Here is a 16,773-nt window from a genome sequence, read left to right on the forward strand (position 1 = left end):
GGATCTAAAAGATTACTAATATGTCACACCCTCATTTTAAGGACGTTAAAGCAAAGAACCAACTTTCCAGAGTCGCATAGTTCACAACAGAACAGCACTGAGAACCCATTATCTCCTGACTTCCAGTTAAACTTACTTTTCCCTATATTTGTTTTCTCTCACCTTCCAAGAAAACTAGGATAAGCAAAAAACTTGAGCAGAGAAGAAAAAGCTCTATAGAAAATAAATCAATATAATGAAAAGAACAACAGAGTAAGAACAAGAACCAGGTGTGTTTTATAATGAATACATGTACTCTGACCTTTGTCTAACTTTGCTTTCTACATTTTTTGAGGGGAGGAGGAGGAGAAAGAGATCTTCACTTTAAAAGTTTATAGGGCTCTTACTGGTGAAAATTTTAACAAATTAAGTTAACTACAGTCTTTGTGCACTGATGCAGACTTGCTTGATGGTTAAACGGAGCTCATTTAGATCTTGATTCAAAATTTGTGACTTTCAGAATGTAAAAATCTCAGAATTAAAAAAACCTATCATACAGATTTCAATTTGAAATTCTCTGCTAGAGAAGTCTTAATCTGGAGTCCATGGATAAGTTTTCTATGACCACCTATAATATATAACTCAATATTTTTGGCATATAAATATGATAGTACATTTTTCTGAGTCTACAGCTCTAATTAGGCTTTCAAAGGTAGGCAGTGACTCAAAAGAATCTTTTTCAAATATACAGTTAGGAAAACCCAATATACAAGAATTTTATTCATATTAGCAAAAGATTTCCTATTTTAAAAGTGTTCACCTAAGGTTTCTACAAGTTTCAAACTTACCTAATGTAAAATTTAAAAATGATACTGGTTTTTAAATTTGATCAACATACTACTTTTCAGAAGTACTCTTCTACTCCAAATACAGAAAACACAACTTATTTATATTAATGTTTGCCTTTGAATAGTTAAATTCAATTAGAAAAAAGCAACCCTTTTTATTCAGAAAATAATGTACTTTTACTTAAATTAAAAAGCATTTATACTTGCTATAATCTAAATTTCCTCAATTTTCCACACTGTAAAAATTCTGGTAATGAACATTTTAAAAACTCACATTTGAAAATGTTCCATACAGTTCAAAAAACTCCCATGTGTGGAAACAGCATTTGTCAATTCAAATTTTACACTGTTCTATCAAACTCTGATACTTGGAGACATCTCCACAATTTTTTTTTAATTTTTCATTTTCCTTTCCTTTAGATCTATAAGAGAATTAAATAGAAATATTACCAAAAAAGGTCAGAAGAGCCTAACTCATCTGAATGTTTTAAATTAATTCTGTATTTCAAATTTTATATTACTTGATTTTTTTTGTTTTCATAACTAAATCACTTGCTATAGAGTAACTACTTGAATTTCATTCAAAAGACAAAAGTTCAATCTTTTCTCACTGAACAGTATTCAGAGTGATTAGATAAAATATTTGCAAAGGTGCTTTGTAACTAGAAAGCTATGCACAAACAAAAAGATTTTATCATCACCCAAAAAAGATGATTTATAGCAGGTTGCAATGACATGATTTTCTTTCTACATTCCAGGCCATTCTCATGTCAATACTGAAGCCACATTTAAAAACATACACTTAAGTCTTCAAAACCTCAAAGATTTTTCACCTCTCCCTCTTCCCTTGCATTTACCTCATTGCTTAATAATTATGTACTATTTTATAGAATTTGAAGCAGGTTTAGATACATTATTTGATCCTTAAAATAATCCTCTTAAGTAAAAGCCAATAACACTCCTTCCATTTTATTGACAAGCCAACTGAGGTCAAGAGGTTGCCCATATTTACAGGACCAGCAAGTGACAGTCTTTGAACCTGCCTCTTTCGTCTTTAGAATCCACTTACAGTATCTCTAGCAGAACTTCAAATCTAAACTTTCTCCTTCCCCAAATACACTACTGTATCAACAACCTGTATCCTTTTTCAATCTTATGATGTTACTGCATTCAAGAGATTACAAATCTGATATGTCACCATTTGAATGGCAGGAGTGTGATAGAAAATATGACAGAGGTAAGACCAAAGATGGCTGATTACGTTATCCGTAAACAGTAGCATATTAAGTCTTTTGAAAGACTTTTAAAAGACTGTTGAGAGGGGCACCTGAGTGGCTCAGTGGGTTAAGCCTCTGCCTTCGGCTCAGGTGTCATGGTCTCAGGGTCCTGGGATCGAGCCCCTCGTCGTCGGGCTCTCTGCTCAGCAGGGAGCCTGCTTCCTCCCCTCTCTCTCTGCCTCTCTCCCTACTTGTGATCTCCCTCTCTCTGTCAAATAAATAAAAAAATAAAATCTTCAAAAAAAAAAAAAAAAAAAAGACTGTTGAGAAAGAAATTAACCCATATGTTTTAAACAAAACTACAGTATTTTAAAAAATTAAGCAATCCCCCAAAAAACATAAATTAAAAAATAAAATAAAGATTAAGCAACCTACAATACCCAAAAGGAGTTAGGTGCAGTCACAACAGGAAACCCAAAAACCACATACTGGCCCTGAAGATGACTGGCCTTTTGTTAGCTTCTTAGGCCTGCATTCGTTAGTTATTGGTAAATAATCAAACCATCAATGAGCTTTCTGATGTAGCTTTAAAGTGATTTAGAAAGCAAAAAGTAAGAAATCACTACTTTAAAAAATGTAGAGTGTATTTTTCTGAATATCCTTCTGAACTTTGAAGACTAGGATATGGTTTGCTCAAGCAGTAATAATGTCCTTTCCCTGAGAAAAATAGATCGCACCTTCCAATTAAATCAAATCTACCCCAAACTTAAAAGTGGAAGCTTAAATTCAGTTTATTTTTGCCCACTTAATTTAGAATTCAGTTTTCTTTCCAGGGCACACAGTAAAAATTCTTTTCCTTTTTTTTATATAGGAAACATCTTTTACACACAGGACAAGTTGACATTCTGGGTTCTCCACTATCACAACTTTCCCTCTGTCCTTCTCTGTAAAAGGTAACCAACCAACATGTGATGTCGTTTCCTTCACAACAGACACATGGCTCACTGGCATTGTCCTGTGTGCAGAGACAGTAAGCACTATCCGCACTCTTGCTTCCTCCCTGTTCATCGCCTGTAATAGTTCAAAAGATACTCATGTCAAATAAGAACTCAAAATTTTTCCAAATGTACTGAATAAATGTGGAAGGTTAAACATTCTTTATGGATGCAACAGAAAGAAACAGTAAAGTAAATAGGGAGGGAGGGGTGGAAGAGAGAGGGGAATCATTTCAGAATATTTTCAGTGGTAACTATTTTGCTCCTCACAAAAATAGTAGTTTCTCAACACTCGAATAATCCTTCTACACTTTTATCTGATATTAAAGCAAAAATCTGCAGCATTTATATGAAATACAGAATGGGTCTTAACGAAGGTAATGATATGAAGAATAAAGTTTATTATCTTATTTAAAAGTAAAACCTATTAAGAGTAGAGTGTCTCACAGAACTTCTCTTGTGCCCATATAAAACAAAATAAATCTTAGTAATTAATTAGTTGTCCTACAGAAAAGGACTTTAATACTAAATCAAAGGGACTGCCCAAGACTAACTAGTTCTTGAAACTACCGACACCAATAAAGTCACAATAAAAAAATCATTTCTTTCAACTACCTATTTTATGTACGTATTCTAGGTAGTTATTTTATACATATAAAATATACATATCTTAACTCCTTAATTCCAACTGTAGCAGAATGCTAACATCTTCATATAAATGAGTTCATAAAAATCAAGTTGCTGACATGTTTCAGTGATTGCCATATGTGATTATTTTGGCTAATGTTACTTACTTTAAGGAGACCATTACTAGGGCACCTGGGTGGCTCAGTGGGTTAAAGCCTCTGCCTTCGGCTTGGGTCATGATCCCAGCGTCCTGGGATCGAGCCCCACATCGGGCTCTCTGCTCTACAGGGAGCCTGCTTCCTCCTCTCTCTCTCTCTGCCTGCCTCTCTGCCTACTTGTGATCTCTTTCTGTCAAATACGTAATCAAAATCTAAAACAAAAAAAAAAAAAAAAGGAGACCATTACTACTAGGGTCATTGAAATCAAAGCTCAACTTCATTAATGAGTGGAGATGCCTGTTACCACCCTACCTAAGCACTTAGAAATTTCCTTGGTGTGAAGCATAAGACAATGAAAAAAACTTCAGCTACAACTATCATTTTTTTCTCTCAAATTCCAAATAATGTAAAAGCACATTCAGGCTTGATTTTTAAAGTAGTTCTCTCTCATAATCTTTTTATTTTAACTACTGGATCATCAAGTTGACAGCTGTTGAATCAGAAAACATTTCACCATCGAAAGCAAATTTCTTACTAATACCGAAATTATGTTAATTTCCCTAAAATCCTCTAAGAAAACTAGTAAACCATGTGCTCCTCCAACATTGGAAGCTATTTCGATTGTAACTTTGTCAGTTTGGAACTTAAGAAAATATGTTAATATGAATTAACTAGTGATTCAAAAGCTGGTAATTAAAAAAAAGATTAAGATCAGCATCAAAGAAGAAGTATCATTTCTCATACCACGCGGAGGTATAACAGTGTGCCTTCTGAGTGAAAAGCTTCTTTTGGTCAAATGAGAATCAAAGATGGCCAATTACTAACTAAACTGTCATCTTTTGTTGTATGGCCTAATGCAGCGCTTCTCAATCAGGAACATGTGTGCTCCCCCAGTGAATACTCCACCATGTCTGGAAATAATTTTTAGCTTCAGGACTATGAGGGATGCTACTGCCTGGTCCCAAGTGCTTCCCAAGCCCCACCTGAAGTACTATGTACATTCTCCACCTGATGAGACTAACAATAAAGTCTCCTAAAAAGAACTACCCTCTGAGATGCACCTTATAGGCATGGGGCCAAAAAATTGCCTTCCCACATCAAACCATAGTTTTAAAATGTCCCAGAGCAGTGCCCGAGACAGAGCCCCTTAGCCTGGGTATCAGGGACATGTGCAGAATTCTAAAGCTGCATACACTGGAGACAAAAACCCCAGACCGGTCTAAGTCAAATATCATGACTAAACAAGATTTCTCTGCCTGCCATTGTCAACTCAGGAAGTTGACTTAATGCAAATCAATCAAAAGCAAATTTGCAAAATACCCACTGTGTTTTCAAGGGAGTTGTAGTGACAGAAAATGTCAAAAAGCCTAGTGGATGAAGTCCTGGAGTTGCTAAGCCACCAGATCCCTCATCAAAATAAATGGGCTTCAAGAGAGCCAAGCCAACCCCACTCCCCAGAGAGGAATTCTCAAATGCCCCTCTCAGGCAGAGTGCTGAGAATGGCAACAAGAGAGACCCTCTGCAGGGACAAGAACTAAGGGGCAGCTAAGGGGAATGAGGAAAGCATTCCCTAGAAGAAAGAGGGAATCCTTGTCATTCCTACTGTGGCCTAGTGACCCATGTGTTGTTTCCTTTTCTCTCCTTTCCTTATACCATTTACTAAGGGTATATTAGGAGCTTAAATGCACTACTTATCACACATGGCCAGAACAGAAGAAATTTTAAAAGGTCTGAAAATACTGCCCATTTAGTATGGGAAAGTAACAACCTATCTTTAGTTCACTATCCCCGGGAGAAAGAGGAGGTAAACTGGTTTTTTATTTTAGGTGGGATAGTGAATAATGGCTGTGCCAACCATCAACATATCTGTATTGCGAAAGGTCACCTGATACAAGATTTACATCAAGTTTTATTCAGACCTTGGGCGCCCGTTATCTAAACGGATTCCCTCCCTCCCACCACCACTCCAGCTCGTATTAAGTACACAGGAGTACTGACACCTTCTCTATACTTCATATTCTAGATAATTATTTTCAGTTCTCAAACACCTTAAAATGATTCTGAAAAAACAGCTTTGAAATGCCAAACCTACAGTTCGCTAAAGAGCAGGAAAACTAAAAAACAATGTCCATGTGTATTCAAAATGTGAATACATTAATGTTTCTGCCACTGTCAAAAGAACAGCAACTGACCAACATGTGTAAGACCACCAAAGGCGTGCTTTCGGTCAAGAGCTCCATATTCTCCATACCATTTTTGTAAGTAGTCCAGTGCCTCCAAACGAGCACCAATCTCAAAAGTGATTCCAGGACGATTTGGGGGCTTTTTACTCATCTTGAAATCCTATTCTTCAGGATTTTCTTTTCACTACCTCAAGAGGGGGAAAAAAAAAAAAAAAAAAAGGTTAGATTCTAATGCATAAAATGCATAGGGAATAAAACAGAATTTTAAAAGCATTGCATGAGAAGTTAAAGTAACTGCCAAATTTTAAAGAAATCTGAATGACGATTACCAATATCTGTAGATAAAGTACTATATACCTTACAAGCAATCTTGATCATGAATCAGGGAAAAAGAACATGAAAAAGAACGATTTAAAAAGAACAGACGAGCATTTAACCTTGCTAATGGCTAAAATGCTTGAAATTTGAACTTGAAAATACCCAAAAAAATTCTCCATGCGTGCTGAAAACAGTTTTCCATCTCTGAAAGAACCAAGACACCTGAGTGGTTCTGGAATACGACTACCGAAATTCTTAAGAGTACAAATTAATGAAGTTTTTCAATCAATATTTGAGTGCCTCATAGTATACAACACTAGATAAGACACTAAAGAGCATGAAGGGACAGCAGACACTCCTCTGCCAGGAACAACATCAACAATAATTCTTGCAATTCTTGTAATGAATTCCTTTCATTAGCTATGATTTCCTGCTTTGGCAGCAAATGATCCAATAATTTTAATTTAACATATAAAGTTGCAACAGAAAGGTCTTCCTTATACTTCATATTCAATAAGCAATAATGATGTGGATTTTTTAAGGCACTTAATGCCTTTTTTAATGCAAATTTATTTCACTCTATTTCAATACGGTCAGTGTCCACACTGACAAAAGGGGTCATAATATTCATAATATTCAAACAAACAAAAAACGACAAGGAATATCCCTCTCTACATCACTGCCACGCACACTCTTTACGCTCCTTTTGGCCACACTGGACACACAGAACACGTGAGGTAGCCTTTTTCACTCGCTAGTACTTGAGCAATATGAAGCCCTTTGAGACAGGCTGAATAAAAATATAATAGGTAATCAAGAATGCAAACCTACTGTTACTGGGGGGAAAGAGAGATCCCTAAAACCTTTTTTTGAGATTTAGAATTACTAATACGGCTATGCTTTCTCTCAGGTTAAAAAAGAAAATACACAACTACAGCATTTTTTAAATGGTTTGCTCACCATTCAAAAGGGACAAAATGTAGCAGGAAAAATGATAACCAACTGTCTTTTTCTCTTGCAAAAAATCTAATAGGTAACGGGCAAAAATAACACCAATACTTCCCATAAAAATATGTAAAATCAAACCTAAATACTCATGGGGGAAGGGGGAGACTATCCTTTGGCCATGTCAAGAACAAAGATTAGTTCATTAAAGTTAACGGGAAGCTAGGCCAGAGGATATTTGGTGTAAAAGAACAAAAGCATGGCATTTTTTTTTTAAGTCTGGTCAGCGTATAACACATAAGGCAGTTACTTAAATATCTGTGTAGAAATCTATCCAAACTTTTCTACTGTTCTTCACGAGAAGAACTTAGTTAAGAGATGTTTACTAGTTACACTATTTTCTATAGTCAAACATCGAACCCATAAACGTGGAGTTAAGACATACAAACTCTCAGTGATACTTTGGGTTGAGACACAATTTCCTTTTCCCTGGGTGGAGAGAGGAGGATGACTAGGGATTTGAAATAAGGAAAAGGCAAAGTAAGACAGTCTATGGCGGCGGGGGCGGGGGGAAGGGGGAGACGGGAGAGGGAAGACTTGAAGCAAAAAGAGAAAAAGGGACAGAGAGAACGCGGAGGAACATAAACAGAAAAGAACGCAAACAAGAATGGCAAAAATTTATCAGGACGGTTAACGTTGCACGAGATGACAACTAGGAGGGAAAAGAAAATTAGCAAGACACAACACCAAGAAAGTGAAGAAGCAAAGGTCAGAGAATGGCCGCGGGGCCAAAGAAGGTAGGGGGTTGATGCGGGGCGGGAGGGGTTGGCAGAGACACAGGAAGGGCTCAGACCAGCCTGGCGGGGAGCGCGAGAAGCCTCCAGGTTTGACAGCCGTCTGGCCCTCGGCAGGGGGGAAGGAAGGGAGGAGGAGAGGGAGCAGCGGCGTCCAGACAATAGAGGCGGCGAGTTAAGGGGAGGGACGCGAGAGGGGAGCAGGCCGGAGAGATACCAGCCCGGGGGCGTCCCGGCGGCCAGACGGGATCCAGGCGGCCTCTAGGCCCCGCCACCGCCGCCGCCTCTTACCGACTCGGCCTCCTCTCCGCACAGCAGCCGGGCCGTCTGGGGCCGAGCCGGGACACGAGCAGGGCTGCCAGCCCGGTCCTCCGCCTCCGCCTCCGCCCAGGCAGCGGCCGGGGAGGAAGCAGGAGGGGAGCGAGCTGGGGCCACAGAGCTAAGTCGGGCCCGAAGTCGCGCGGAAGGTAGCAGCTCCGAGCCCTCAAACCCGCTCAGCGTCCGCAGCCATTGCCGCCTCCGCCGCCACCACCGCCGGCCAGCCCTGACGCGACGCCGGGCCCAGCGACGTCAGCCGCCCGCGACGCGCCGGAAGCGGCCTGGTAGCGTCACGTGACTCGCGAGGGTTGGGCCCAGGCTGCGCAGCCGATTGGAGAGCCGCCCTGGGAGGCGGGGCTTTGCAGCAGTTGGCTGACGGCTAGCGGGAGTGGTCGTGATTAGCAAAAGAGAAAGGGAGCACCAGGAGCCCGTTAATAGTTGTGAAGTGTTTGACCTTTGAGAGATGAGGACACAGCCCACTGAGTATTATTACTGTCGATTTGATAGGAAACACGTTCCCAAGACAACTCAACCCCAGCACCTTGGGCAAACTTTTGTAAATGCACTGCACTCTTTACATTCCACAATAAGAATAGAGCAAATGGTTATCGCCACAGTCAGCAAACAGCTATTGAGTGGACGCTGTGTGGAAGTTACTATGTTGTTAGTTCATTACATGACAACCACATTAGCACAATTGTATTGCTTTCTATTATATGAGATTCTTACAGTACAAAAGGCACATATTACTAAGATCTGCGTGTGTGTGTGTCTTCTGAAGCTAAGGAACCTGTGGGTAAATGGACGTGACTTCCCCAAGAATACCCAGCTACGGAAAGCAGAGCTACTTTTCTTGTATATCTATCATGTACCGAACTCTGACTTAGGCACAGGAGAAAGTGTCCCCACAGGAGGGGAAACCGACAAGTGAACACATTCAAACCAATGATGAGATGAAAGTCTTTTTTCTCTCTCTTTCCAATGTACCACTCTGGATCTCAAGCTTTCTAAATGCAACATTGCATACAAATAACACTTATATTTATCATGCTTTACACTGTGGAGTTAAAATAGCAAAGTATCTCTCTTTAAGCTTTAATTATAGTGAGATTTGGTAATTTAAACAACTATATTCATATCCTTTTATTCCAGAGACATTCATTCAGCACTTACTATGTTACTAATAGCTACTGAGCTAGACTCAGCATGGCGATATATAGAAAAGATGTAAATAAGACAGTCTCTAGTGGACATTTGCCTTGTACTGGAGTTGCCCAGCATCTGAACCCTTTCCATGTTTGGGAAATTTACCATCATGGTTGTCATTAGTGTAGTATACCATATATTGCCAGGATCTCCTGGACACATGACAGGATTATACATTCTGCCCTCCTTAGAATTATGTGTGGCCTTTTGATTTGCTTTGGGTAGTAAAATAAAATTGGAAATGAACTTTGTCATGGCCAGCTGGTAGTTTTAACGCATAATTCATCCAGTTTTCTGTCTCTGGCACAGTGATAAGCAATATTTGAGATGGCAGCTGCTCTAGTCACCCAGATTCTAGACAGATCATGAGGAGCCCAGAACTCGCTGCTGATTTACAACTGATATGTACTATAAGGAGAAAAATAAATGTTCATTCTTTTAAGCTTTTGAGAGTTTGGAAGTTCTTTGTGATGCAGCATAACCCAATGCAAACTGACCAATACACCTTATGACTCTTGAAGGCAGAGTCAAACTCACACTAAATAAGATGAACATGTCAGAAGCTCCCATTCCCTGTATCTCTTCCAGCAAAAGTGCTCTTCTCAGCTACACTTACTAGACTCTCTCCTTGAAGACTGTATGAGAAGCTGCTGGCGATGTTGAAAATAAGGAAAATTTTCTCCAACAGCAGTGGCAGTACCAGGGACCAAGTTTCTGACTTTCAGCCTAGAGCTAGCTACCTGAACCCTGGAAGAACCCAAGCTCACTCATAAGCCAGTGAGAAAAAAATTAATATCTGTTGTTAACATCAATGAAATTTTGAGATTGCTTGCAATTTAAAATGTATACATAAAGGATAACATAAATTCTATCTACTCTACACCATTTGTTAAGAATTCACCAATCTACCCTGAAAATATAATTCTTCTATTTTAATTGGGACTTAATAAGGGACCCCACCAATAATACAACTTGAAAGAAAAAAAAAAAGTGAGATTTTATGTAAATGATTCCCAGCTTGTGAATTGTACAGGTATGTATTTTCAATGGACTTAATACTATCCATTAAATAGTATCCATTAATACTATCCCCATTTGGAAATGGGGAGGGGAAAATTTTTAGTTGTCACATGATTGAGGTAGGGTACTGCTGCAATTTAGTGGGGACAGAAGAGGTCTTCTAGACACCCTAAGGCACACAGTGCAGTCCCATATCTTGAAGAATTGTCCCAGGTCATGCATGATTTTGAATGTCCCTCTAAACACTCATGTAGGTCAAAACCTTTTTCATAATTGTCTAAGCCTAGAACTCAGTTTTGGACCAAAGCACAAAGTATTTTGCAAGGTTTTAATACACACAACTTTTCAAGGAGTGAAGCAACCATGCAGTATGAGGGAAGATTGTTCTTTTTTACAAACATGTCCAAGAGTTTATCCCTTTTTTTTTGTTATGTTATGTTAGTCACCATACAGTACATCATTAGATTTTTATGTGGTGTTCCACAATTCATTGTTTGTGTATTACTCCATTTTTAGAAATTATGCCGCCATTGGCAAAGCTACTCATAGTATTTGAGGCACTGATACAATGTACCTGTATCTCTCTGTACCTGTAGCTGTTACATTCAAGGTAAATCTAAATTTTGATGCAAGCGCTTGATGACTTCGTTATGTCTCTTTGTGAGTCATGGCTGAACACTTATGTATTGAAATACATGTTCTTATTATTATAAATTATCTCCATAAAGTTTGTTTTTATGTTATTGTTATGTCATTGTATTAATTTTTAAAATGTGTGTAGCTTGATTATACCACCTATGAATTTAATTTTAGAAAAGTCCAGAGGATATTACATAATATTAACTCACGAAGGGGGCATTAAATTTGATAAAACTGAAGAAAACTCATATACTCCAGTTTGCCTCTTTTGACCATATAGACGCAAAGTTCAGGATTGGGGCAGGGATATAAGAAGTAGAAAAGTCTAGAGATGACTTCCTAGCCATGCAGTGAAGCTAAGCATTGCTATGTCCCCTCCCCTGTCTCCCACCCAAAGCACCCCTCATCCAGATGGTTAATGTTAGCCATCAGTCACTTCATTGCCAAATATAGAAAGAAAGAACTTACAGCTGTGTTTGAGTGGAACCAAAAAGCAGTGAGCAAATTATCCTGAAACAACGGTCCCTAAGCAGAAATCACTGAACTAAATTCCTCCGACATTAAAAATATAAATATGGAACCATTCTATCTCCTGGAATATTTGACAATTCTATCTACTTATTTTAAGGGAGGAAAAAGTTACTACTAAATATCACATACTCTTTTACATATGACACACAAGAAAGCCATTTTTGTCTGTGTATTTTTCTCTAATCTTATAATCAGCACCAAAGAAGAAAACAAACAATTCAAAAAAAATTCCTAATATACTAATTGAATAAAGACCTGAACTGTTGGAATAGACACCTGTGGTAACTCTCTGTTCCAGGTGTTTAAAAATCTTTGAAAATGGCACAAACCTCACTTCCTTCCCCTGCCTATGAACCTGCTTGTCTTGTCTGTCATTCTATCCCCTTTACAACTGACCAGAAGTGATAATTTTTCCAGAATTAATCTCTTGCTGTTGGACCTCTCGGCCATGTACGAACAGAATGGAGAGATACAATCTCTCCCATATGTCCACAGAGTATCCTGCTCGCATTTCTAACATAATTCCCTTTGCAATGTATGGGTTTATATGCTGCTTTCTTAGAATGAGTCAACCCTAAAGACAATCAGATGGCATAAACAACTTTGTTTTATTTATTTACTTTTACTGGAAGTTCATATGTTACTCAGAAAATATCTGGCTTTCTGAGATTTTTAAGAATTTTTGACTTGGCAATAGTGATTTTGAAATATCTGTCTGCTAGTAAAGGCCATACAATAGGAAAAAAATATATGTTTCACTCAGCAAAAGCTTAAAAATGTAGCAAGAGATCTGAATGATGAAGTCCTTTTTGTGCGGACTGTCCTGAAACAATGGAGTGACCATGAGTTTGTCATCCAAGCCTGGACACTTATGAGAGTTAAAAAAATAAAAGTTGCTATTATAATTATGGCAGAATAACAACTGGATTCATGGACAGTCCCAGACAAACTGAGACATACAATCACGCTCCCTAAAGCAAGAAGGAATAATAAAGGGAAATAGGATAAAGTTTCCCTATCTGCAAAAGCATTGAATATGGAATCAACTCTTTATTCCTTGGTGGATTTTCTCCTTTGCAATACCAGGACAGAGGATACTCCTTTCTTTAACTTTCAGCTTCTATGTTGATTCTTTTTACCTCCTCCAATTTCTGTTGTTGTTTTTTTGACACTCCCATGAACTAAGCAGTATTTTCAAGCACTGCTCCACCAATCATTGCATTAGACCCACCTGGGCTCTTTGTTAAACTCCAAGTCCCTGTGCCCTAACCTGTGTCTTAGATTTGGAGATTAGTAATCAGTACTTTAAAAGCCATCCTAAATGATTCTTAATGTACATGGTGTTTCAGAACTGTAATACGTTAGAATTCATTTGGTTGCATGTGACAGAAAATATAATGCAAACAGGTAGAAGCATAAAGGGAATTTCTGCTTGTGAAATCAAGAGGGGATAAGTCTGCCTTCTAGGGCAGTTGGAGTCAGGGATCAAATTATAATATCTTTTTTACTCTGTTTTTATTTTACTCTGTTTCCTATGGGTTGGCTTGACTCTCAGAATCCATATCTAGACCCCCCAACAGCTTCAGGCTTGTCATCACAACACCTTGATGAAGAAAAAACAAGTCCTAGAAGTCATTCTTTCATTAGCTTAAATTAAGTCAGGTGCCTGCCTATGAAGTAAGCATGGTGGCCATAGAGGTGATTTGGACTGATGTTGTGTGGATCTGGGTCCCATCCCCAATCAGGCAAGTGGGAGTAGAGACCAGCCTTTGAGTGGGTCCTTTGAAGCAAATTGGGATGCTGTTACTTGGAAGAAAGAGAGCAGAAGCTGGGCAACAAAGCAACTAATATTCACTGCAAATGGCTTTTACTGACTGTAACCCCAAATTACAACTTACAGCCATGCAACAAAACTGAGAACATTCTTCCTGGTTTGCAAAACTAAAAAGCAAGCCAAATGAGAGGCAAATCTAGTGAGAGATTGACATAACATTCATGTTCCTGATTCCCTGGGTAGTTGCTTTTAGAGGTGGTCTCAACGCCAAAGAAACATTGCTGGAGATTGTTACAACCGGGGGAGAGGGCGCTTGGCTGGCTCAGTGGGTTAATTGACCTACTCTTGATGTCAGCTCAGGTCATGATCTCAGGGTCAGGATCTCAGGGTCCTGAAATCAAGGCTTGCTTAGGACTCCCCACTCTGTTCAGTCTCCTTGAGATTCTTCCCCCTCCCTCTTCCTCTCGCTGTGTCCCCCCCCACCCTTTCAAATAGACAAATAAAATCTTAAGAAAAAAAAAACTTGGGGAGGAGAGGGTGAGCAATAGAACATAGCAAGTATATTGATTAATAATAACCAAACAGCAAACACTTTTAACCTCTTCCTGATCGTTATTTTCCTTGAGAATGGAGCTAATTCATTGGCATCCTCAGATAAGGCAGACAGCATGCATGCATTCTTTCATCACTCATTGGCTTGTTTAATCACTCAACAAACTTTGTTAAAATTCTCCCAAGTGCTAGACACTGGGCAATAGAGGGTGAGAGAACAGGAAGAAAAATAAAGCTAGATATCCAACTCAAAGGTGACTTGCCATCATAGGGAGATGGAAATAGAAATAAACAGGTATAATAGCAATATTAATATTCAATTAAATATTACTACATTTGAAATGAACATATATTCCTCTGTGTATTCTGACTCAGCAAATAAAGGAAGACTGCACAGAGGAAGTGGCATTTGAAGAATGCTTTGAGGATGAGAAAGTTTCAAACAAGGGTTCTATGCAGGTTCTAAAATGATCATTGCCCTATCGTTCTTTATAGTTTTGATTCAAGCTTTGGCAGATAAAAAATATCATTCTACTTCCATTTCCTTCCCACAATCATTTATTGAACATCTGCAGTGTGCCAAGTACTGTACTAGGCCCAAGAAGCATAGTGATAAATGAGCTTAATGCCTGATCTTGAGGCATTTAACAGGGGAGTCAAGTAGACCAACACACAAAAAAGTGCTTTGGGCACGACGAATATGCCAGCATGCACAAATGTGCAAGGGCAGAATATGCACTCTAACTGGTCATTTGCAATTGGTCTAGGCATCTGTCCTCTTAGTTGGGACCAGAACACAATACCAACATCTCCTCTTGACATTCTGATGAAAAGGTGCCCTTCGGTGGGGAGGGAAGAGGAGGAGGTAGTGGCAGGGAATTTATCCGCACAAACATTGCCACAGTTCACTGTTTTGCCTCAGTAAAAAAAAATATTGCAGCAACACAACTTTGTGGTCAGGTGTTGGATTACTTCCTCTTTTGTATTTTTGAAAAACATTCAACAGAGCCAATTTCACCAGGATATGGGTAAACACCATTTGATTTTCTTTCTTTTCTTTTAAACTCTGAAGATCATAGAAGACTATAAATTTAAAGGAAATAAATTCATTAACTTGTTTCTTGCTATTTTTTTTTTTAAATAGCAACGTAGGGGCTCCTGGGTTGCTCAGTTGGTTAAGTGTCTGCCTTTGGCTCAGATCATGACCCCAGGGCCCAGACTCCCTGCTCAGTGGGGAGTCTACTTCTCCCCCTCCCCACTGTTCATGCTCTCTCTCTTGCTATCTATTTTTTTCTCAAATAAGTACATAAAATCTTTTAAAATTAATTAATTAAATAGCAACTTCAAATAATGAAGGGCTAGGGGTTTGGAATTATAAATTAATCCTGACACTATTACCAGAATGTTTGGGAACTAGACACATCTCTGATTCTCCTTTCCTCACATAGAAATGGGATGAAATCTACTTCCCAAGGTTGTAATGATGATTAAACTCAATGGAACAAGTCTACAATATATTGTCAATTACAAGTGATACACAAATGTCAGTCGTTTCCTGATGTTTCTTTCTCATCGGTCACAGGGACAAACATTTTTAGTCATCGTAATCTCTGAGGGTGGTCTCAGTTTCACTTGCTGTGATTCCATGAAAACACACATCTGAGGACTTACTTTGCATCAGTCCTGTATCTGCTGCTGGAGATTATAGAGACGAATAGAACACCGTTTTTTAAAAAATTCTTTTCAGTGTACCAGAATTCATTGTTTATGTACCATACCCAGTGCTCCATGCAATATGTGCCCTCCATAATTCCCATCATCAGGCTCACCCAACCTCCCAGACCCCACCCCTCCAAAACCCTCAGATTATTTTTGAGAGTCCATAGTCTCTCATGGTTCTTCTCCCCCTCCAATCGCCCCCAAGTCCCTTCTCCTCTCCATCTCCCCATGTCCTCCATGTTATTTGTTATGCTCCACAAGTAAGTGAAACCATATGATAATTGACTCTCTCTGCTTGACTTATTTCACTCAGCATAATCTCTTCCAGTCCCATCCACGTTGATACAAAAGTTGGGTATTCATCCTTTCTGATGGAGGCATAATACTCCATAGTGTATATGGACCACATCTTCCTTATCCATTCGTCTGTTGAAGGGTATCTTGGTTCTTTCCACAGTTTGATGACCATGGCCATTGCTGCTATAAACATTGGTGTACAGATGGCCCTTCTTTTCACTACATCTGTGTCTTTGGGGTAAATACCCAGTAGTGCAATTGCAGGGTCATAGGGAAGCTCTATTTTTAATTTCTTTTTTTCTTTAAGATTTCATTTATTTATTTGACAGAGATCACAAGTAGGCAGAGGGGCAGGCAGAGAGAGTGGAAGGGGAGCAGGCTCTCTGCTGAGCAGAGAACCCAATTTGGGGCTCAATCCCAGGACCCTGAGATCATTACCTGAGCTGCAGGCAGCGGCTTTAACACACTGAGCCACCAGGTACCCCTATTTTTAATTTCTTAAGGAATCTCCACACTGTTTCCAAAGTGGCTGTACCAACTTGCATTCCCACAACAGTGCAAGAGGGCTCCCCTTTCTCCACATCCTCTCCAACACATGTTGTTTACAGTCTTGTTAATTTTGGCCATTCTAACTGGTGTAAGGTGGTATCTCA

The 16,773-nt window shown here is 39.0% G+C and overlaps 1 protein-coding gene across 5 annotated transcripts in view; it reads right to left on the bottom strand.

The window, feature by feature from the left end:
* The window catches only part of PHF20L1 (PHD finger protein 20 like 1), a 77,682-nt gene extending 69,062 nt beyond the window's left edge, over positions 1 to 8,620 (bottom strand). For 4 of the 5 annotated variants that reach the window (XM_047727284.1, XM_047727286.1, XM_047727282.1 and 1 more), the window contains exons 1-2: positions 8,356 to 8,620; positions 6,076 to 6,195 (exon numbers count right to left, since the gene is read on the bottom strand). In XM_047727284.1, coding sequence (XP_047583240.1) covers positions 6,076 to 6,158 — 83 coding nt within the window. In that variant the 5' untranslated portion in view covers positions 6,159 to 6,195; positions 8,356 to 8,620. The remainder of the gene's footprint in view (positions 1 to 6,075; positions 6,196 to 8,355) is intronic. The other variant, XM_047727283.1, reaches the window with a different exon arrangement.
* Positions 8,621 to 16,773: the final 8,153 nt, after the last annotated feature.

The sequence above is a fragment of the Lutra lutra genome, chromosome 4 (genome assembly GCF_902655055.1).
Source record: "Lutra lutra chromosome 4, mLutLut1.2, whole genome shotgun sequence".
Lineage (NCBI taxonomy): Eukaryota > Metazoa > Chordata > Mammalia > Carnivora > Mustelidae > Lutra > Lutra lutra.